General features: G+C 37.9%; 1 protein-coding gene across 2 annotated transcripts in view; it reads left to right on the top strand.

The window, feature by feature from the left end:
- AKAP7 (A-kinase anchoring protein 7) overlaps positions 1-22517 on the top strand; it is a 133593-nt gene that overhangs the window by 74958 nt on the left and 36118 nt on the right. For both annotated transcript variants that reach the window (XM_024759076.1, XM_024759075.1), the window contains exon 7: positions 3248-3395. In XM_024759076.1, coding sequence (XP_024614844.1) covers positions 3248-3395 — 148 coding nt within the window. The remainder of the gene's footprint in view (positions 1-3247; positions 3396-22517) is intronic.

Here is a 22517-nt window from a genome sequence, read left to right as displayed (position 1 = left end):
AAGAGATATATTGCCATGGGACAAAAGAGCCTAAAAAAAATCCTGCAAAATTTATTGTCAAACAAAAAATTCCCCAGAGAACAAAGATCATGCTAATATTATATATCAGACAAAGCAGATTCTTATAGAATCTTAAAGATCTTCTAGATCTTTATTATTGAAGATGTTTTCTGATCAGGGCATATAACTTCAGTGCCTTCTAAGGCCTCATGCCTCTTTGAACCACAGCTCTCTCTATAAATTATGAGTTAAAGAATTAATTCCATTTCACTCTTTGGTAAAAAATAACTCCTTAAGATTCATGTCGGAAGTCATCTATGGAGAATTCTTGCAAAATAGTTGGTGCTTACTTTTTGCTAAAATTAAATTAATTAGCCTAACAGATTAGAGTAGCTCTTATGTTTCCCTTATTTCTTATTTTTTAAACAATGACATCTTATAGAACTGAAATGGAGATTATAGTGGCTAGACAATGCTGGCAATGGTATCTTGAAAACTGAAGGTCCTGATTTTTCTGCTGACTTATCACTGATCTTCTGTCTGGTCAAAGGGAATGACACCCTTACTCCACCCCACCCCCACTCAATAAACACACACAAATGAAAAAGCATTTGAAAGAGAAATAAGAATGGTCAGTTTCCATTTACTCGGAACCTTTTCCCCCTGAAATCTTACCTATTATTTTCACTAATGGTAATTATATATATCAATATATTACAGCATTTACCATATTTCACTGTTTTAAGCGCTTCTATAAATTTACTTGTTTAGTGCATGTAACACTTACAGGTAGGTAGTATTGTTAATCTCATTTTACAGATGAGGAAACTGAGGTCACATGGCTGAAAAGCGGCTGAGCCAGGACTTGAACTCATGCACTGACTGACCCTCAGTATTAGGCTCTGCTGTCTCTCAAGGCATTCAACCCACCAAATCAAAAGGAATCCATTCAGTTTCATTCTTGTTGAACTCTGAATGAACAGCATTTGATATTGTCAACTATCCTCTTCTTGAAACTTTATCCTCCTTTGCATTTGTGACAATTATTTATCAAGCACTGCTCCATGTCAAGCACTGTTCTAGGCACTGGGGATATTTCAGAGAATAACAGTCAGATGAAAATCCTTGTGTGGAGCTCACATTCTAATGGAGAGAGACAGCTAATGACAGACAATGAAAATAAACATAAATTACAGAGTATGTTAGAAGACGGTAAGTGCTATTAAAAATATACATAAGTGTGTATAAAGGGAGAAGGATAGAGAGGATTCGGGAGTACCTCCTGGGTGGGGGGAGTACAAATTAAATGGCATGGTTAAGTGAGGCCCTATTAAGAAAGTAATATTTGAGCAAGGAGTTAAAGGAGATGGGGATGGGCAATGAGGAGGATATCTGGGGGAAGAGCATTCCAGGAAGAGGGAACAGGCAGCACAGGGGCTGTGAGGTGGATATGCCTGGCATGTTCACGGAAGAGCAAGGAGGTCGGGGAGGCTGGAGGGGGTCAAAGGGGAGAGTGGTGGGCATGAGGCCCAGGAAGTAGGGGGAGAGCAGAACAGGAGCCTGCAGGCCGGTCTGGTAATTTGACTCCTCCTTTGAGAGAAATGGAGACCTTTTGGAGAATTTTGACCAGAGGATGACCTGATCTGGATGTATGTTTTTATAAAATCACTCTGGCTTTAGAAGAGGCAACGGTGGGAAAACAGGAGGCTGTTGGGATAATCCAGGTGAAAGACAAAAGCAGAGGTGGCTCAGACAAAGGTAGCAGGAGAGTGGTGAGAGTTGGGTGTGTTTTGAAGGTAGAGCCAACAGGATTTGATTGGAAGTAGCATTGAGGGAAAGAGGAGAATCAAGGATGACCCCAAGGCTTCCAGTCTGATCAACTCGAACTGAGGTGGGAAAGAAAGTCTGTGAGTGAAGGGGTTAGGAAAGATGGGGAGCTCAGTTCGGACATAGAACAAAAACATGTATCAACAAAACATGTTAAATATAATATTAAAAGTCAAGACCAACCTAAATGTTCAACAATAAAGAATTGAATGAATAAATTATATCTCCATACAATGGAGTACTATGGAGATGTAAAAATATTTTGCACATCAATATATTATTTATTGATAGGACATATTAACTGGAAAAAAGCACTGGTGTCAGTTAGTACTCATGGTATAACTCGTGCATAGGAAAAATAAAATACATAGTAAAATTTTAGTAGTAGTAATTTGGAGTGATTTAATATTTTTGTTTTTATATCTCTTTAAAATTTTTTTGTAACTTTTGTGAGTAAAAAGGGAGAGTATATTCTAATTGCACTTGAGTATAAATATAATTTGATAATAATACACATGCATAAAAAGGATACTTGAAGGATATGCACCACAGGGTTAATGTATTTTATATAAATAACAGGGTCATGAGTGATTTTTCTTTTCTTTTTTTCTAGATTCTTTATATTTTCTAAGTTTTAACAAATAACAGGTATTTCCAGGGCAATGTAAAAATACATATAAATTTAAAGAAAAAGTTTGCGCACGGTCAGCCGGTAAACTTGCCCCGTAAAGTACTGTATCTTCATCTTATGGACCGTTTTTGGACTTTGAGATGGGTATAAGACCATGTATAGTAAGGGGAGGGGAAGACATTCTTTCCCATATTTGGGGGAACTACCAAGTTACCAAGGGCATCCCGCTGTAATTTTTCAACAACCAGCCCTATTCCTGCTGTGAAAGTACACTGAGAATCAGGAGGGGCAGGTAAAGAAGAACTTGGAAGATCCATTGACCGCTCTACTCTAATTCAAATAACCTTTGTCTTTCAGATGATTTTTTACATAAGTTTAAAAATTGCATCCGTTTATTAAAACATTTTACACACTGTAAAGTGTTAAGATCCATATCACTTTAAAAAATTCACCCATTGCTCCATTGTTGTTGGAGATGATTACTCTTCCCATGGTATATCAAATTTCAACTTGATATACTTTATTATTTCTGAAGCTTAAAGTATAAAGATTTGAATGCTTCCACGTTCAAACTCAATGCTCTTTAATGACTTTAAAAAAAAAAATACAACTCATTCTAGGCAGAGGGACTTTAAAAACAACTTTACAACAATTTTGTGGTATCCATTTTAAGATGCCAGTAGGCAGTCAAAATGTAATATCAGGTTCTAAGAAAGTGGTATAGATGTGAACTGGTTGCGTGCTTAGGTGAAATGATTGATTGATGTGATTTTGCTTTGTTATTTCAAGGGAGTGAAAAAAATAGACCCCAAATTCTATGAAAAATTTATCAGTCACAGATTTGGAGAAGAAATGGTACATCGCATAGATCTTTGCTCCATGCTGAAGAAAAAGCAAAGTAATGGTTATTATCATTGTGAGTCTTCAATTGTGATGGGTGAGCGCCATTTAAAAATTACTCATTATCTTTTTTGATTTCTTTAGCATAATTTTGTTTTGGCAAATGTTTATGTTGTATGTTTTTCTCAACGACGTATTTTCCTAAATATTATGTTTTGACAGTAATACATTAACCATTTTTTGGAACATATTTAGTATTCATGTTTATTAATCAAGATTTTAGTACCTATGGTTTTTATACTTTTGTGCTTTAAACACAATCATCATGAAGTCTTCAAATGTTGATTCATAATTCATTTCAGTTTAATTTTATTTCGTGAATATGAAGAAAGCATTTTCTCCAGTGAAGGCCTACGTGACCACAGCATTCTATACCAGGCATTTTTGTGTTCACTGCTTCTAATTAGGAAGAGAATGTGCCAGGTCAGAAAGTTTCACTCTGGGAAGGGAAAGCATAGGTGGCCTGCAAAGATTGAAAACTTGTCCTTTAATTTCTTCCCTAAGAAAAACATGTTTTAAGGGGAAACAAAGATTCATACATAAATGCTCTGTCATCATATCAGGGAGATGGCATGTGATGAGACAGGTTCATACACAATTATGTTTCCGAGTGCAAAGTGTGTACACCAAATGAAGAATCTGAAAAACCAGAACAGGGGTATTTCTCATTGTTTGCAATGTGAATGTCTTTTAAAGGAGCCTGATCTGTCGTGATTAAAATATACAATTTCAAACTGGGCAGTCTTCTTACAAAATTGTGAACTTCAAGACAACCTGATTTGTATACTTTTGAAGTAACATGAAAATACTCAGAGAAGATAAATACCAGTATCTAAATATTTCAAGGTCTTCCACCAAGGTATTTCTCTCCACGTCAGCTTGAAGAAAACCTATGGAAATATACATCCTGAAAGAATCTTTATACCGAAGTTTAAAGTATTTTAAAAATGTTCAAGAGACACAATTTTGTTTCTAAATTCTCACTAGAGATCTTCAGAGAAGTCATTATTTTACCTTCCAAAGATCTTAGCTATCTTAAACAGAAGATAATATGTCATTTGAATTTTATGTTCTGGAACATTTCAGGTGTGCTTTAAGGAAGATTTTTGTGTTTTCAGAATCTCTGTAAGAGAGCTGCCTTCCATCAAAGTTTTGATGAAGACCAAACATTGCTGTTTAGGTTCATTGTAAAAGGCAAATTTAAATGCTTCTTGCGTAATATAGATTTTGGCTGGCTTTCCATATCTTCTCTGTAATTACTTCAGACCAACCTTGAAGGAGAACTCAGTGCTTCATTGCCTTTCCCACTCCCATTTTTTAAAAAAAGAGCAGTATGTAGATTTTACTGAAGGTATTGTGGGGCTGCATTATATAGCTCACAGCATGGATCTCCTATATTGCCATTACACAGCTCTGTTCAGGTCATCCCAGATTACTGTGTTCCATTCACTGAGTTTTCTTTTATTGCTCTTTACCAGCTTGGTTTCTAAAATTCCCCTTATTATGACAATTTCTCTAGATTTTTCTCTCAGGCTTCTTTCTCTCTCACGCTTTTCTACTTCAGAGCAATTTAGTTTCTTTCAAACTTCACCCATCTTATATCCCCATATCAATCATTTAACATTATTTAAAAAATGGTTTTTGCCTGTTACACATACTCTATATTCTCCTGCCTTTATGAACATTAAAGCAATATCTGCATCTAAAATAATTATTATTTAATAATTAGCCAATTTTAATACACACTAGAGTCTTGTATTTGCTATGGATAATTACTGATTTTCTTGATCTTACCTGAGTTTTGCAACAGAGAATACTGGGCAGGACTCTATCTTTGTGAGTTTCATTTCTTGTTCAGATTTTTTTTTTTTGTATTATCTTTTTTAAAAAAAATTTTTATTGGAGTATAGTTGATTTGCAGTGTTGTGCTAGTTTCAGTTGTACAGCAAAGTGAATCAGTTATACATGTACATATATCCACTCTTTTTTAGATTCTTTTCCCATATAGGCCATTACAGAGTACTGAGTAGAGTTCCCTGTGCTATACAGCAGGTTCTTATTAGTTATCTATTTTATATATAGTAATGTGTATATGTCAATCCCAATCTCCCAATTTATCCCTCCCCTCCCTTACCCCCTGGTAACCATAAGTTTGTTTTCTATATCTGTAACTATTTCTGTTTGTAGATAAGTTCATTTGTACCCTTTTTTTAGATTCCACATATAAATGATATCATATGATATTTGTCTTTCTCTGTCTGACTTACTTCACTAAGTACGACAAACTCTAGGTCTATCCATGTAGCTGCAAGTGACATTATTTTGTCCTTTTTTATGGCTGAGTAACATTCCATTGTATATATGTACCACATCTTCTTTTTCCATTCATCTGTTGATGGACATTTAGGTTGCTTCCATGTCCTGGCTATTGTAAATAGTGCTGCAATGAACATTGGGGTGCATGTATCCTTTCGAATTATGGTTTTCTCCAGATATATGTCTAGGAGTGGGATTGCTGGATCATATGGTAGCTGTATTTTTAGTTTTTTAAGGAACCTCCATACTGTTCTCCAAAGTGGCTGTACCAGTTTACATTCCCACCAACAGTGCATGAGCATTCCCTTTCTTTACACCCTCTCCAGAATTTACTGTTTGTAGATTTTTTGACGATGGCTATTCTGACCGGTGTGAGGTGATACCTCATTATAGTTTTGATTTGCATTTCTCTAATAATTAGTGATGTTGAGCATCTTTCCACGTGCTTTTTAGCTATCTGTATGCCTTCTTTGGAGAAATGTCTATTTAGATCTTCCGCCCTCTTGTTCAGATTTAACTGGCTTCCATTGATATGACTTCTCTTTAATTTGATACTAACTCAAATTTAATGTCTCTTTCCTGAACTTTGAATCAGTATTGTATGCATTAAAGAGTGAGACAGATTTCAGATCTTAAGATATTTTGTATTCAGAATTCTAGAGTGGAAGTTAGGCTTCAGGGACTCTGGGAACCTTCTGAAATTGTTTATAAAACTTTGTATGTAGGTGCATATGTGGATTTTTCTGGGGAGAGAATTTGTTAGATTTACATATTTCCTATCTCTTAATTTGTTAATGGTGCATTCTTGGAGAGCACTGGATTCCAAATCACTGATTTTCTTTTCAGCTGTCTCAATTATATCATTTAGGACATTAAAAAGAAAACAGGGGCTTCCCTGGTGGCGCAGTGGTTGAGAGTCCGCCTGCTGATGCAGGGGACACGGGTTCGTTCCCCGGTCTGGGAAGATCCCACGTGCCGCGGAGCGGCTGGGCCCGTGAGCCATGGCCAATGAGCCTGTGCGTCCGGAGCCTGTGCTCCGCAACGGGAGAGGCCACAACAGTGAGAGGCCCACGTACCGCAAAAAAACAAAAAACAGAAAACAAAACTAATGACTATGCTTCATTTCCAAGATCTCCAGTTGATTCTTTTTCATCCTTTCCTGTTCTGATCTTTGCTTTATAGATGCTATTCCTTCATTTATTTCTTTGATGGTGTCAGTATAATTAATTTTGAAAATCTGATTCCTTGGGTGTGAATTCTACTATTTGTTGGGTCTTTTGTGGCACTTGATTTCCTCTGGTGCTTTTAGAGTTTTTTTTGAGAGCTCATTTAATTGTGCATGTTTCCCCCTCATAACCTCATGTGTTGTTTTGCAGATGTCTCGGTCCTAGTCCCACAGGGTACACTACTTTGTATGAGGTTAGGAACTGGCAACAGCAACCATCTTTGTCCATAAGGAGTTGGAGTGCATTCTTGTGTCTCTTACCAACTTGTGAGGTTTTCTTAAGAGTAAAGATAATTAGCCCTTTGCCATATTGACTTCAAATATTTTTCCAGGTTTTATTTTGCATTTAGTTTTGGTCACAAGGTATTTTGCATATTAAATGTTTTTAATTTTTGTAAAACTATAGATAAAAAAATTGTGTGATTTCTTTAATTATTATGATAGAGTCATCTCCAAACCAAAGATTTGATACATTTTCGTTTATATTTTCTTCTGATTTTTTTGTTATTATTTTTGCATTTGAGCTTTTCATCTATCTGTTGGGATCATTAATTAAGTAGTCAGACATAGAGGATTAACATAGAAATCCAGTTACTAAAAGTGGTTGTGAAATAGTTTTAGGAAATTCTTTTAGAATGTTTTTTTTTACACCCCACCAACCTTACTTTGTGTTCCAAAGATCACAAATGAGCAGCCTTTCATGTTGTACTCAACTAACACAGAGTTTTTAAATTTGTTTTTATAATTTTAATTACTTGCCAGTCTGGGGGTGATTTTTTTTTTTTTTTAATTTATTTTGTTTATTTATTTTTGGTTGCCTTGGGTCTTCGTTGCTGTGCGCGGGCTTTTCTCTAGTTGCAGTGAGTCGGGGGGGCGCTACTCTTCACTGCAGTGTGCAGGCTTCTCACTGCGGTGGCTTCTCTTGTGGAGCACGGGCTCTAGGCGCGCGGGCTTCAGTAGTTGTGGCTCACGGGCTCTAGAGCGCAGGCTCAGTAGTTGTGGCGCACAGGCCCGGTTGCTCTGTGGCATGTGGGATCTTCCCGGACCAGGGCTCAAACCCACGTCCCCTGCATTGGCAGGCGGATTCTTAACCACTGCGCCACCAGGGAAGCCCTGGGGGTGATTTTATGTAAAAAATCTGGGTTTCTGATGCCTTTGAATAATCCAGAAATGTGGCCACACGTGCTCTACGTTCTTGCATGCAGTGATTTCCTGGGTGGGGTAGTAGGCACACCTTGAAAGTAGCTGCCTTTCATCATCCCCTGACTCTTGTTCTTCTACAGTTTGCCTAACTCACTTGCATTGGTTCCTGAAGGCATCTGAGTTTGGATCCCCTGGCAGCTGCGGCTGTTCCCTGGGTCTGCTTTTCATTTCCATGCTGAGCATTTTCCTCTCCAGCTTCTGCCATCATGCATCTTTATATGGAGTGTTAGGGGAGTTTGGTAGGATATGGAGGCAACAGTCACAGGTTCAGATGCAAGAGAAAGGTACTACATTTTAATTCTCTCATAATAAGAAATGTGGTTGATATTATGCTTACCTAATATTGACATATAACTCCTTCAAACCTAACTGCATTAATCAGCTAAAATTCAAAAAAAAAAAAAAGTGAAAAACCAGTTTTTCCTGGTGAATCCAGGAATGAACTATAGCTCACATATCCTAGGGTGGTGAAAGCTCTTCTCTGTGAGCTACTTACTGGAGTTGGGTGAATTAAATTTTCTCTTGCAGCTCTGTTCCATTTATATTTCCTTAGGGAAGGTAATTGACTAAATGACACCCTTTGTAAGATTGATGAGCAGTTTAGTGCTTGCAAAGACTAGTTTACTTTCAGCTGTCAGACACCTCTTAGAGGAGGCAGTGGGGAATTTGGAAAGGTCTAGAAGATATATATATATATATATATATTTTTTTTTTTTGCTGGAAAATGTACTTCTTTATAGCTTCTGCAAGCAGAGGTACAAACATGATTTTCTGACAACCCCAGCTGTTTTTTGGTTTAATAATAATTATTCACCATTAATTTAATGAATGTTATTGAAAGTGTACAGTGTGTGCACTTCTCTCAGGTATAATGAGATACAGAGAAGTATAAGACATAGCCCTTAAGAGTGATATAGCGTTGGGGGCGGGGAGGGAGATGCAAGAGGGAAGAGATATGGGAACATATGTATATGTATAACTGATTCACTTTGTTGTGAAGCAGAAACTGGCACACCATTGTAAAGCAATTATACTCCAATAAAGATGAAAAAAAAAAGTGATACAGTGTCACTGGGGAGCTAAGACTATATCTGAGAAATGAAGAGGGAGGAGGAGTAGAGAAATAGGGCTTCATCCCTGACAGTAATGGGCTTTGATAGGACACAGTGGAAGAAGCTTATAACTTTAGCTTCTAGGAAAGTGGGGATGGGGCACGGCAGAGCTTGGATAAATAGGATGAGGTGGATAGTAGAGAAAGGACACTGTCCAGGAACAATAGGTACAGTTTACAGGAGGGAGAGAAGCAATAGATTGGGAGGCAGGGTGGGGGTAATATTAGTGATAATATTAAGTGACAGGAATAATAGTAATATTAGAGATAGGAGGCACCATGACTGAGTCTACAGTCTAGTTAGCTGAGGAAGCTACAGAGGGGAGGTTTGTGTGTTTGAGGAGTTGGTGAGGGAGGTGGGAAAGGAGATGGGCAAAGTTGAATATACTAAGTCAGTGATAAAGGAAACTGAGTAGATAGATGTGAGATAAAAAGAGGGTGAAGTTTAATACTCAAGAATGACTTAGGATTGGATCCTAAAGATAAGACCTTCAATTAGTTCTAACTGTAGAACAGAGGCAGTGAGAGGGTTAGGGTTGGGCTGACCATCAACTGAAATAGAAACAAACAGGCCTATGCAGATATGGTGATAGAAGAGGAAAGGGGTCATAGGCAGTAAGTTAGCGTCGTCAGAGCTGTAGTCAGCAGTCTGTAGCCAATGTCAGATAGGTCAGACCAACAAGACACCAGACTCAGACTTTATGGGCTGAAATAACTGGAGAATTCCAAGTGAGTTGAGTCAATGACTTTATTCTATCCAGGTGTCCCCGTTTTTTTAGAATCACTCTTCTTAGACCTGGACAGCTTAGACCAGTCCTGTCAGTCTTAAAAGCCTTGTCATGGTCCATCCAGTGATTCCCGGTGGTCCTGTGTAGGTAGTGGTTCAGCCAAAAGGAAAGTACTTTCTGGGGTTACTTCTAAGGAGGCCCTGAGATTTGACTGTGGTGTTCTAACCTTCAATGCTTCTTTACCATTAGGGGTCAGGGCAGAGCTCCAAAAGCTCTGAATCTTGCCCAGTTTGGTATGTAAGCATGGGGGTCTTCTTTATGGAAGATAATGATGTCAATGTAATTGACCCATTGGTTGATAGGGTAGGAAGGGGTGCAGGGAAAAGGAAGTCAACAGTTTTTCTTCCTTGGGTGAAAGGCGTAGCTAGGACAAATATCTTTCAGCTTTCTAGAATCCATAAATCTGAGCCTTTGTCGTATCAGTGGTAAGTAATAAATTTCTAAAATGTTTAATTTGAAAATGTTTATGTTGCTAAAATGTCATACATTCACTTAAAAGTTTACTTAGTAGGTAGGGGTATTGGCATTAGATATGTGCTTAAATGTCTGTTTTTTCTGACGTGAATCATTTACTTTTTTTTGTTTTACATCTTTATTGGAGTATAATTGCTTTACAATGTTGTGTTTGTATCTGCTGTATAACAAAGTGAATCAGCTATACATATATCCCCATATCTCCTCCCTCTTGCATCTCTTCCCAGCCTCCCTATCCCACCCCTCTAGGTGGTCACAAAGCACCGAGCTGATCTCCCTGTGCTATGCATCTGTTTCCCACTAGCTATCTCTTTTACATTTGGTAGTGTATATATGTCAATGCTACTCTCTCACTTCATCCCAGTTTCCCCTCCCCCGACCCTGCGTCCTCAAGTCCATTCTCTACGTCTGCATCTTTATTCCTGTCCTGTCACTAGGTTCATCAGAACCATTTTTTTTAAAGATTCCATATATATGCGTTAGCATACGGTATTTGTTTTTCTCTTTCTGCCTTACTTCACTCTGTATGACCAGTAAAAATGTGCTTCATTGTGCTTATCTTATGAATGATTTAATAGTCTAAGGCTACACTTTTGTTGGGCTTTAAACTCTTATGGCTTTAATCACTATTTCTCAAAGTTTGGTCCACGGATCCCTGGCAGTCCCTGAGATACTTCTAGGGTCTGTGAGGGCAAAACTATTTTTATAATAATACTAAGATATTGTTTGCTTTTTCCTCTGGGTTATCATTTGCACTGATGATGCAAAAGCAGTGGTGGGTAAAACTGTGGGTTACCAGTGTGAATCAAGGCAGTTGCAAAAAAAAAAAAAAAAGCCAGTTTCACCTAAGAATGGTCTTGCTGAGTAGTAAGAATTATTAATTGTATTTAATCTCAACCTTTGAGAAGGTGTCTTTTTAGTATTTGTGTGACAAAAATGGGAGGTGTTCATAAAGCGCCTCTGCATGTTGAAGCGGGAGATTAGCTCAGGGAAGAGCACTGTGTGGTTGTTTAAGTTGCGAGCTAAAATAGCCACTTTCCTTCGTGGAACACCATTTTTTCTTGAAAATTGACCCATGGACATTTTTCATTTTCACACTTGGGTGTTCGGCAGACATCTTGAAAATAAATAAACTTGTCACATCAAGGACAACTGGCATGATTTACTGCTAATGATAAAACTCAAGCTTTCAGGCAATAATAAGAACTTCAGAAAACTGTAATCTATTACCATGAGTTGACAGATTCTTAAATTTAAAGACTTTCCCCCACTTTTTAAAAAAATTTTATTTATTTATTTTTGGCTGCGTTGGGTCTTTGTTGCTGTGCGCGGGCTTTCTCCAGTTGCGGCGAGCGGGGTTACTCTTCGTTGCGGTGCATGGGCTTCTCATTGCGGTGACTTCTTTTGTTGTGGAGCACGGGCTCTAGGCACGTGGGCTTCAGTAGCTGTGGCATGTGGGCTCAGTCGTCGTGGCTCGCGGGTTCTAGAGCACAGGCTCAGTAGTTGTGGCACGTGGGCTTAGTTGCTCCGCAGCATGTGGGATCTTCCCAGACCAGGGCTCAAACCCGTGTCCCCTGCATTGGCAGGCGGATTCTTAACCACTGCGCCACCAGGGAAGCCCCCCACCCCCACCCCCACATTTTTTTAATGGAAAATTTTATTCACAAAAGTAGAGAACACAGAGTAGAATAAGGAACTCCATTTTTCCAGTTTATCTATCACACTATCTGTCTTTACTTTATTGAGGTATAACTTATCCACGAGACTTGTACCTGTTTGAAGTGTATAACTTGATGAGTTTTTAACATATGTATGCACTTGTGAAACCGTTATCATCATCAAGATACTGAAAATTTCCTTCACCCCCAAACATTTACTTGCTCCCCTTGGTAATCCATAAAGACTTACCTAATGAGGTGGTGTGATATTAATGAATTTTTTGATGTTATATAATGAAATATGTCAAAATATGGAGAATCTGCATAACTCAGTGAATCAATATTTTTAAAATGACTGATGTGTGTTGTTACAAAGACATGCATGGATAAAAGGCCCATTAAAAGGTCAATATAGACCACAAGATTTGACTGTAAAGAGTATGAAAAGTTCATTGTTATGCTTTTAAGATTCCACATTGCAACTAAACTTTAAGAAACTACAACTTGTCAAGTTTTGATGTAATATCAAAGAAGAATATCTGCAGTTATCTGAAAAGGCTATTATTCTCTTCCTTCTTCTAAACATACTTCTATGTGAGGCTGGATTTTTCTTATACTTCAGATGAAACAACATATTACAACAGATTGAATGCAGAATCAGATATGAGGATAAAACTGTCTGATTAAGCCAGACATTAAAGAAAATTATGAGAATGAAAAATAATGCCATTCATTTCACTAGAAAAATTTAAAAAATATAGGTATTTTCACAAAACATTATTTATTATAGATTTATTATTGATATTTTGAAAGGAATGAATAAATAAAATTTTTAAAATTCTGTTTTAATTTCTAATGTAGTAAATGTTGACAACATAATCCAAATAAACAAAAGCTCTTGGTAGGGAGAGATTGTAGATAAGTTTTAAGAGTGTTAAGGGGTCCTGAGGCCAAAACATTTAAGAACTTCTGATTTAGTTCATGTGTCCAAGAAAACTATGAAAAAATTTAAAACTCAGACAACATTCCAAACTTAATTTTGATCAATATTTCCTACTCTTCCTTTGAACAAATTAATTTTGATGGCTACTCAGTTATCTCTCTATAAAATATAAACTAGGTTGATTCCTCTCTCCTTAATTTTTTTGTTCATCCCTTTTAAGTTTCCATTTAAGCATTCTGTGGTAAGAATGTGACAAGTAGAAAAATACCCAAGACTGACAATAGCATATCTATATGAAACGATGCATTAAAAAATCATTATTATGTGAAATTTATATTCTATAGTATAGGAATGCCTCTTTTGTGGTAGGCAGGACCAAAACATTTTGTCTTGTTTTCTTTTGCACAGGCTGACAGGGAGATGATTAAGAAAATTTCATCTCTAGTTAGACTGAGTAAGATGAATCTACCTCAAGCATGTTAGAAGAGGGAAAAGTGAAAAGACAATTTATCACCTAAGGGAACTGTACATTTTTTTTTTTACTTGAAAACTTAATTATCAAGTAATTTAATAAGAGCTGAGTGCAAGGTATTTAATTATTTACTCTATGACACACAAATTGAATGGCCATGTAATTTATTACCCAGATGGATACTTGTAAGTGTACTATGCTGGGTTTAAAAGAAAACCAAGAGTATCCTGCTTTAAATGGGACTCACATCATCCTACCTAGAAAGCATAGCGTTCTTGAAAAGTGGAACCTTTGATGTGGTAAAATATTATATTTCAAATGCCAGTCTTGTTCCTTTTTGTAATCTGATTGTCCTCTTCTTACAATGTTTCCTTGATGAAACCTGTCTTCTAAAAAGAAAGTGAAGTTTCATTATTTATGCCCCTAATAAAATTGAAAAGCAACTGATAGTTGGAACTCTCAGCTTGTTTCTTTCCATCTGCTTGAGTTAGAGGAAGTTGCAGGGTAAGTAACTGAGCAAATTAATCGTAATGATGGCTCACTGTATTTTAACTGGTATATCAGCTATTATCTGATGCTAACACAGAGTGACAGCTGTGGCTCAGGCTATTTTGAAAATCCAACCGTCTGTTGGGCTGGTTTCAAACCTTATGATTTATATTAGAGGCCTTGAGAACCTTACCTATTAAAGGGGTAGTGCTATGTGGTAAATTTAACTATGTGACAAATTAAGCATCACTGCTAGAATGATGCAATGATAATTTGTGTTATTTTATGATTTATGTGTACAGCCTCTGATTTTAAGTGTATTTTAGAAAACGTGAAAGAAAGTATTGAATTCCAAATAGAAAGAAAAATAAATGAATGAAATGATTGGAGGGCAGATTCTGCAGTCAAAAGAAGCCATTAAGATTTAGGGAATTAGTCTTAGGAGAGCCTGCCTAAGTTGCCAAAAGTTATGGCTAACTGGCCCATCACATTGCCTAATTGCCTCTGAACGTGTTTTTTCACCAAACTAATTAATGCTTATTAATGTTTTAAAAGTACTTAACACAGTGCCTGACATATAAAGTTATAAAAATGTTAGTTATTAAGATTAATGGCACTACTAGTTATACTAGAATACTTATTGCAACAGTATTCTTACTTTCCTAACATCAGAACACCCAGTCAGATTTTTATAAATTTGCCTCATTCCTAATGCTGTCCTTAAATTGGCATGGATTAATTGGTGCATTTCAAAAATAAAAATGCACATATACACAAATATGATATATCTATCAAGTGCCTTTTATGTATTTATGTAATATTTTATATTGCATGCACATATTTATATATAATTTATGTATAAAAATACAATGGTGAAGATGGAAAACTGACTTTCTTGGGGAGCTATGGGAAAAACACAATAAAGTGTTACCTATGTTTTGTATAAAATACCTAAAGCACTAACTGTAGCTAACAGGAAGAACAACATTTTGTCTATTCATGAATTGTGGCTCTATTTGATCTTCTATTGACTAGGGTATTCAGGGGAATATTCTGTTTTGATTCTGGCTATGAGTACAGGAAACTACATTTGATTATCATGTTTTATATTTCATACCAGGGAACCATAGCTGCCAAATATATTTTCATTGCTAACAGCTCTGATCAAAGCAAAAGCTTTTACTTAAGAAGTCAGTCTTAGCCTAATATGGCTTAGAGAAAGGGAGTTCACAGTCTTGGTCCAACTATGCATTTTTAGCAAGAATTTAGTTGATAAGTGCAGCATACATTTATCTATATATGATAGATTTTTTTAAAAATCTGGGCTTCCCTGGTGCCACAGTGGTTGAGAGTCCACCTGCCGATGCAGGGGACATGGGTTCGTGCCCCGGTCGGGGAAGATGCCACATGCCGCGGAGTGGCTGGGCCCGTGAGCCATGGCCGCCGAGCCTGCGCGTCCGGAGCCTGTGCTCCGCAACGGGAGAGGCCACAACAGGGAGAGGCCCGCGTACCTCAAAAATAAATAAAAATTACTATGCCACCCTTTATCGATTCACTTTTTAGGGCTTTTATCGTTTTTTGCTATACAAAATTATTTATAGACCTTTTCAAGAACTTTTCTAAGTTTAATTGACTAAACAGTAGATACCACATTTTTATTAAAAGTTAAATATAAAACTCTTCTGAGTTTTGCCTCTTCTGAGTCCATTCTTTTCCTGCCCTGATTGCTGATTGGCAGAGCTGTCCCTTCCCTGTGACGTGGTGGGCTTTAGGGCACGTGGGCTCCACTTTTGCCCTGATTGGTTCCATTCTTCTTGCCAGTGATTAGTTGAGGAAGTGGCAGGTGACCCAGTTCTTTTTTTTTTTTTAAACATTTTTTTTTTTTTTGCTGTGCGCGGGCCTCTCACTGTTGTGGCCTCTCCCGTTGTGGAGCACAGGCTCTGGACGCGCAGGCTCAGCGGCCATGGCTCACGGGCCCAGCCGCTCCGCGGCATGTGGGATCTTCCCAGACCGGGGCACGAACCCGCGTCCCCTGCATCGGCAGGCGGACTCTCAACCACTGCGCCACCAGGGAAGCCCAGAGAACAGTTTTCTTGATGATGCATAATTTATTGGGAAGAGAACGTCATTTTTTAGCTGGAAATTGTTGAGTATACATGCGATCCCTGGACTTAGCAGCTTCTTAACTACAGGGACACTAGGTGACTTCAAGCCCATGTGCTGAGTATGGGAGACTAGAAGGTGAATCTTGATGATCTTAAGCCACAGAAATAACCAACCCAAATGTCATGGGAGGTAATGACATTTTGAAAAATTTGTAACCTCTTGAATCAGGAGTTTTTTGTTACTTGCAGCTGAATGCATCCTAACAGATACACATTTTGGATGTAAATTGCAAAATGTATTAACAGAAAATAGACTCAGTGTTTTGGGTTTTTAAGCACAGTTCTGATAGTTACTAAAACTTGTTAGATGAATCCATAAACAGAGTGAATACTGGCATAGTGTATCAGATGAGTGTCAGCCTAGACCATGGTGGATCATAACAGATCCTGAGACCTGCTGAAACCAATCTTGATTTAACTGCATTTCATCTAGTGTAAGAGAATTTTCTTTTCATTATCTTGGGGATTCCCTTTCATTCTTCTGTATCACTTTAAATGTTATTAGAGGAAAAAAAACTTTAATAATTATATACTGAGTTATTAGAGCACCTTTTATTTGAAGTCTTCAAATGCTTTACATAGCAGGAAATGTGACTGTTGTCTTGCCCAAGACAAACAGTGAACCACTTTCAGAACTACACATATTGAGGATATTCTACATAAAGAATTAGGACCTGTGAAAACCCCCCAATAAGCTGGGAACTGTAGAACCCAATTTTATGTTGTTTACATTGTTAAACTACAAATAGAATTTACTTATTGGGTCCTTTTTGGCTTTTTGAAATACATGTTTTCTTCCTATGAAGGATGTTTCTTTCTCTCTGAAAGGTTCAGGGCATTAAAGGATTAAAGACACTTGAATAAGAAAGCAGCCATATCGGATAATACAAATACTGGCCAGCAGATTAAGTGTATTCTCTGCTTTTCTTTCTTTCTTTCTTTAAGTAGATTTTAACATGCAAACATTTCACTTGTCCATGAGTAAGTAACTCATGTCAGTTTTTGTGAATTCATGGTTAATGCCTGTAAAGAAGGACAGACCATAAAAAAGCAGGCCTGAACAGTATCTGTCCAGTGTAGATGACTGTCACCGGCCTTTGTCCTCTGGTACTGCACTGCCTTCCTAAAACTGTCAAATGGAATTTACCACAATGCAAATGCTGGGCTTCCTTCTGCTCCTTTCACGCGTGCCTGCAAATGTGGGCCCCCCACCTTCCTTTGACCCAGCCTTTCTCTCTCACCTCCTCTGGCAGCACCCCTCGACTCAAGAGTTAACTTCACCCCAAGAGCCGACGTGCTTATCACATTAGCACATACTCAGTGTGCACCTGGAATCAAATTGAATTGATAAAATGGTATAATACAAATTCAGGGTGTCCAGGTACACACTGTAACTTCTCAGCCCTTCTCCCAGCCCTGCTGCTGTCTGTTCTCTGAGCAGGGAAATAGATTCTCTGCCCTAATTGATTTCTCACCATTAAGGAAAGGGCTTCAACTACGTACATTGTTTAAGGTTTGGCCACATACATAGAAAAGAACTGACTGAATAATAAGCAGGGTGGAGGCATTTGAAGCTTGGCACTAAGCTGGCATGTGGAGATTGGGAAGGACATTATGGATTGGTAAGGAAGGACTTCCTTTGTACCTCTGGTTATCTGCTTGTTTCCTCTCCTTTCCTAAATGCACATGGTATGTTATGTTTTTCTCCTTGTGTTTCATATATAGGAAAAAACACATTGTCTTTGCAATTACATACTGAAATTGTATAGCATATGGCAGTTTCAAATACAGATAACTATAACTTACAGTTTTTGAGAAAAACGGCTAAAGCACTGCAGAGAGAAGTTAAAAAGCCTTTGTTGAAAATATGACTAAAGTAGGAATAATGTTAAAAAATAATTCTTGGCTCCCAAATTTCTGGTTGGTCAAGATTCTTTTAGCTGGTAATTAAAAAGGACTTTACTGGTGAGATTTACAGATTATCCTTAAAGTTTTTCAGTTATAATTTTTCAGTCTCTTTCCTTTGCAGACAGACACTCATAAGAACAGCTTTCAAATATCAATATTTAATGATGTAGTTTCAGAACCTTGCCCTTTGGGTACAAAATGGCTAGGTAGATGTAGCATGACTCAGAATGGAGTAGCATCTATGTGATAGGTATATGCTTACTGTGGATTGATTATTGAGAATTAAAATTTGGTTTTACAGGAACATAGAGAAACAATACAATATTGAGTAAGTCCATCTAAACTTCTTCAAGCCCAGAGTAACTGCTTGGTTTTTGGTACTCTGATGCCAACATAAAAAAATTGGGATATATTCCAGAAATCCCAATTTTCATGAATTGTGTTTCCATAAATTGTCAAGCATTTCTTTTTTTTTAATTTATTTATTTTATTCATTTATTTTTGGCTGCGTTGGGTCTTTGTTGCTGCGTGTGGACTTTTCTCTAGTTGCGGCAAGCAGGGGCTACTCTTCGTTGTGGTGTGCGGGCTTCTCATTGCGGTGGCTTCTCTTGTAGTGGAGCACAGGCTCTAGGCACGCTGGCTTCAGTAGTTGTGGCACGTGGGCTCAGTAGTTGTGGCTTGCGGGCTCTAGAGTACAGGCTCAGTAGTTGTGGCTCACGGGCTTAGTTGCTCCGTGGCATGTGGGATCTTCCCAGACCAGGGCTTGAACCCGTGTCCCCTGCATTGGCAGGCGGATTCTTAACCACTGCGCCACCAGGGAAGCCCCAAGCATTTCTTGAAGTTATGTAACTTTTCACTGAAACTGTGACATTTCTTGGTGTAACAGTTTCTGTAAGAGTGCTACCTGCTTTATAAGGAAATCTTTCTGAAGTGTGCCTTCTGTGCTTAAAGGCATGTCTCCTAAGGCTTGGTTCCAGAATTTGGAGGGGTAAAGCGTTTTCCCCCTCTTCTTACACTTCATGATTTGATGTCCTCTTTCTCTCCGCTCTTTTGAATATAGGAACATTTACTTTTTCTTTTCTTTCTTATTTGCTTCTGTAAGTTGTCAAACTCAGATTTCCTTTCTTAATGAATGAGAGATCTCAGAAGAATTGGTAATCTGTACAGTTTTACAGAGTCAGAATATTACAGTGAGATTTTTTCCCTTAGAGTCAGACTTTTATAGCGAGGTTGGCCAGAAATCCAAATATACATGTTTTCAGTTATAGGTAGAAAATAAAGCCAAACAATGACAAAGAGAATAGAGTCTTTGGTCATAGTTAAGAATTATATTTTCCCACTGGAGATAGTAATCAGAGCTGATATTTCAGAGTACATGAAGAAGAGGCAGCTGCTGCCCCCTCATACTTTTTAGTTTTATTCCTGCCATTTCAACCATTATGATAAAAATTCAAACAGCTATAGCAGATATGGGCAACTGTTTTAACCATGATTTGTTTGTAGCAAGGCCTGTGAGAAAAGAAAACATGAAAAGGTTATGGTTTTAAATTTATGAACATGATATCAGATATTTTTTCTCATTGATGTTAACCTTACTTCTTTTTCTAATCTGCTAGTTATGGTAGATGTCTATATATTACTGAAAGGAGTCTGTTAACCCCCTAATAAAACCCTACTAATATTTTCTAGGATTACTTGTGAATGGTCCAAGTTGCTCTTTTTCCTGGAAGGTGAATGCTTCCCAGGGTTGTTCCGGTGCCCGTGTTCTCCCTTGAGTCATTTCCCCAAGGCATAGCAGGCAGCAGGGCCAGGCTCCAGCTCCAATAAAGGACCTGTCTTTAGGTCTTTGTTTTAAAATAGGATTTTAAATACTCTAGCACCATTAATAAAAGGATCTGGTGACAAAACATGAGAAACCAAGGCATTTACAACATATTACCATAGAGCTTGATTAAATAACTATTTTTCTGGACATTATTCTGAAATTGGAAGAGGTTTCATAAAGTATATACCTGATACCACACACAAATTGTGTTTAATAATACGGAACTCAGCAATGAGATGCTCAGGGCTTATGTAGCCAGACAGATTGAATTCAAATCCCATTATTGTCACAGTTCTCTGAGAGATTTTGGCCAAGTTACTTCCCTGAGGTTAAGTTTTTCACTTGTGCAATGGGGATAGTAATTGTACCTACCTCAGAGCCGTGGTAGGGATTAAATGAATGATTAAATGTAAAGCCCTTAGCAAGTGCCTGGTATATAGTAGGTGTCCAGGAAATGTTAGCGATTATTTTTAATTTTAACTTACCACTTGATTGTTTTGTGAGATAGGGATGGGTGAGGAGGGGCTTACATCTAAACTATTCAAGTTAGTTACATACTGACATACTGTTGTATTTCCAAATAATTGGGTAAAAGATGGCTACTTTCTAGGTCCTTCTGAATGATAGCTACTCAGATTTGCGGGGGGAGGGCGCATGGAATGGCAGGGAAACGGATCTATTTTTTTCACCAGAATTCCATATATATAACTTGTTTCCTAAATGAAAACATACAGACACATGAATTTCTTAGTTATTTTTGAGTTGAAAATTTGTGTATATGAAAACTTATGAAATCTGTAGAAGGAAAATCACATTTAATTATATGTTGAAGGAATCATCTTTATTGAAAAAATCCAAAACTATGCAGTGTGAAAACCATTCTTGGAAATCCTGAGCTAGGAGTAGTCATAAGCCTACAGGGTGAAATTATAGCCTTTCAGAACTGAGAAAAACCTTAGTGACCTTGAACTCAGACTCCATCCCCTCTTTGAGGTTAAACGGTGTGCTAATTATTTGCACAATTAAAAGCAGTTTTAAAACTCCTGTCTTCAATTTCTCAGTTGTTTTCTAATCTTTTATTATGGTTAACTCACTTTTAACGCTTATGAAAAAAAAAAGCCTCTAACATAGCCACGCCACCTGCCCACTCCACCTTGGATTGCAGGATATCCTGAGATACACACTGTTACTTAGCTAATGGTACAATTTATATCTTTCATTCTTAATCGTATGTTTTCAGTAGTAGTGCCAACAGGGTCTAATTAATAAAGTGAAGTTGGTAGGGTTCATCACAGAATGTTATCCCCTGGATGCTGCACTGGAGTGAGGGGTCTTCTTGTTTGGAGTTTCCATGGATAAGCAGTAAATCAAGATGGCAGCTAGGGGGGCCAGAAATTTGTAGAGGAGGAGGTGAGATTGCTAGCTGGTGCTGGAAAGACTGAGGTGCATATAGATACACTGCTTCCACAGTCTGTTCTCTTCTTTCCCTCCTCCCAAACACGACCTACTTTGCAACGACAAATTAAAACTTTATATTGGGGCTTCCCTGGTGGCGCAGTGGTTGAGAGTCCGCCTGCCGATGCAGGGGACACGGGTTCATGCCCCGGTCCAGGAGGATCCCACATGCCGTGGAGGGGCTGGGCCCCTGAGCCATGGCCGCTGAGCCTGCGCGTCCAGAGCCTGTGCTCTGCAACGGGAGAGGCCACAATAGTGAGAGGCCCGCCTACCAGCAAAAAAACAAACTTTATATTGAACTTACCAGATTTACAGATGAAGAAATCAAAACTCAGACAAAGAGGTCAGTGTTTCAGAACTGTTAATACCTGCTGTCAGGTATTAGGGTTAGGGTTAGGGTTATATCTGAGATTCAAACCTCTGGCTTTTTATTTCTAAAGGTTCTATCACTACACCAATGCCGGGATTGGGGGATGCCAGGAGTTGCTCATTTTCCTCAATGAAGAGTGTTCACTGCAAATATTTCTTACTTTGACACAAAAAGTAATGCTTAGGATTTTAAAAATTGACAGGTTTTATTCTTCCAGACTGCACACTCTTTTTGTTCAGATGAATAGGGAGGTAGACACACTGCCTCCAGAATTGCGGGCAGTTTTCATTATCATCCACTGCCCTCTCCTTTCAGTGCCTGGTGAATGGGTGTGAGTGCTTAGCTGGGAAGTCGAGGAGTAAAGTTAAGAATTTGGGTGGTAACCTTGACGCTGTGAGCAGTCTTTCCTTCTCATGGTGTCATAAAATAAGGCTCTTCCCTAGATAAGATAACAGATTTGGAACGATTACATGAAATCTTACATCATGAAGTTCAAAATATATCATCATGTCTGGAAATCAATTGCTTTGTTGTCCCTGAATCTGCCTAACCACCTTGTGTTTTCATTAAGAAAGATGCTATTATCGCTGATCTTTTTCTCAGCGATGCTTCTAGATTTGGGGCATTTTCTGGGCTACTGACATACTTGATGCTCTAATTTTAAAATTCATAGTATTGGTTTAATGCTTTAATAGAGGAAGAAAGCAGTGTTTCAGAAAGCAGGTATTTAACTTTAAAAGATAAGATGTAAAGTGCA

The sequence above is a fragment of the Neophocaena asiaeorientalis genome, unplaced genomic scaffold (genome assembly GCF_003031525.2).
Source record: "Neophocaena asiaeorientalis asiaeorientalis breed wild unplaced genomic scaffold, Neophocaena_asiaeorientalis_V1.1 scaffold5, whole genome shotgun sequence".
Classification (NCBI taxonomy): Eukaryota; Metazoa; Chordata; class Mammalia; order Artiodactyla; family Phocoenidae; genus Neophocaena; species Neophocaena asiaeorientalis.
This window is presented reverse-complemented; position numbering and strand designations above follow the sequence as displayed.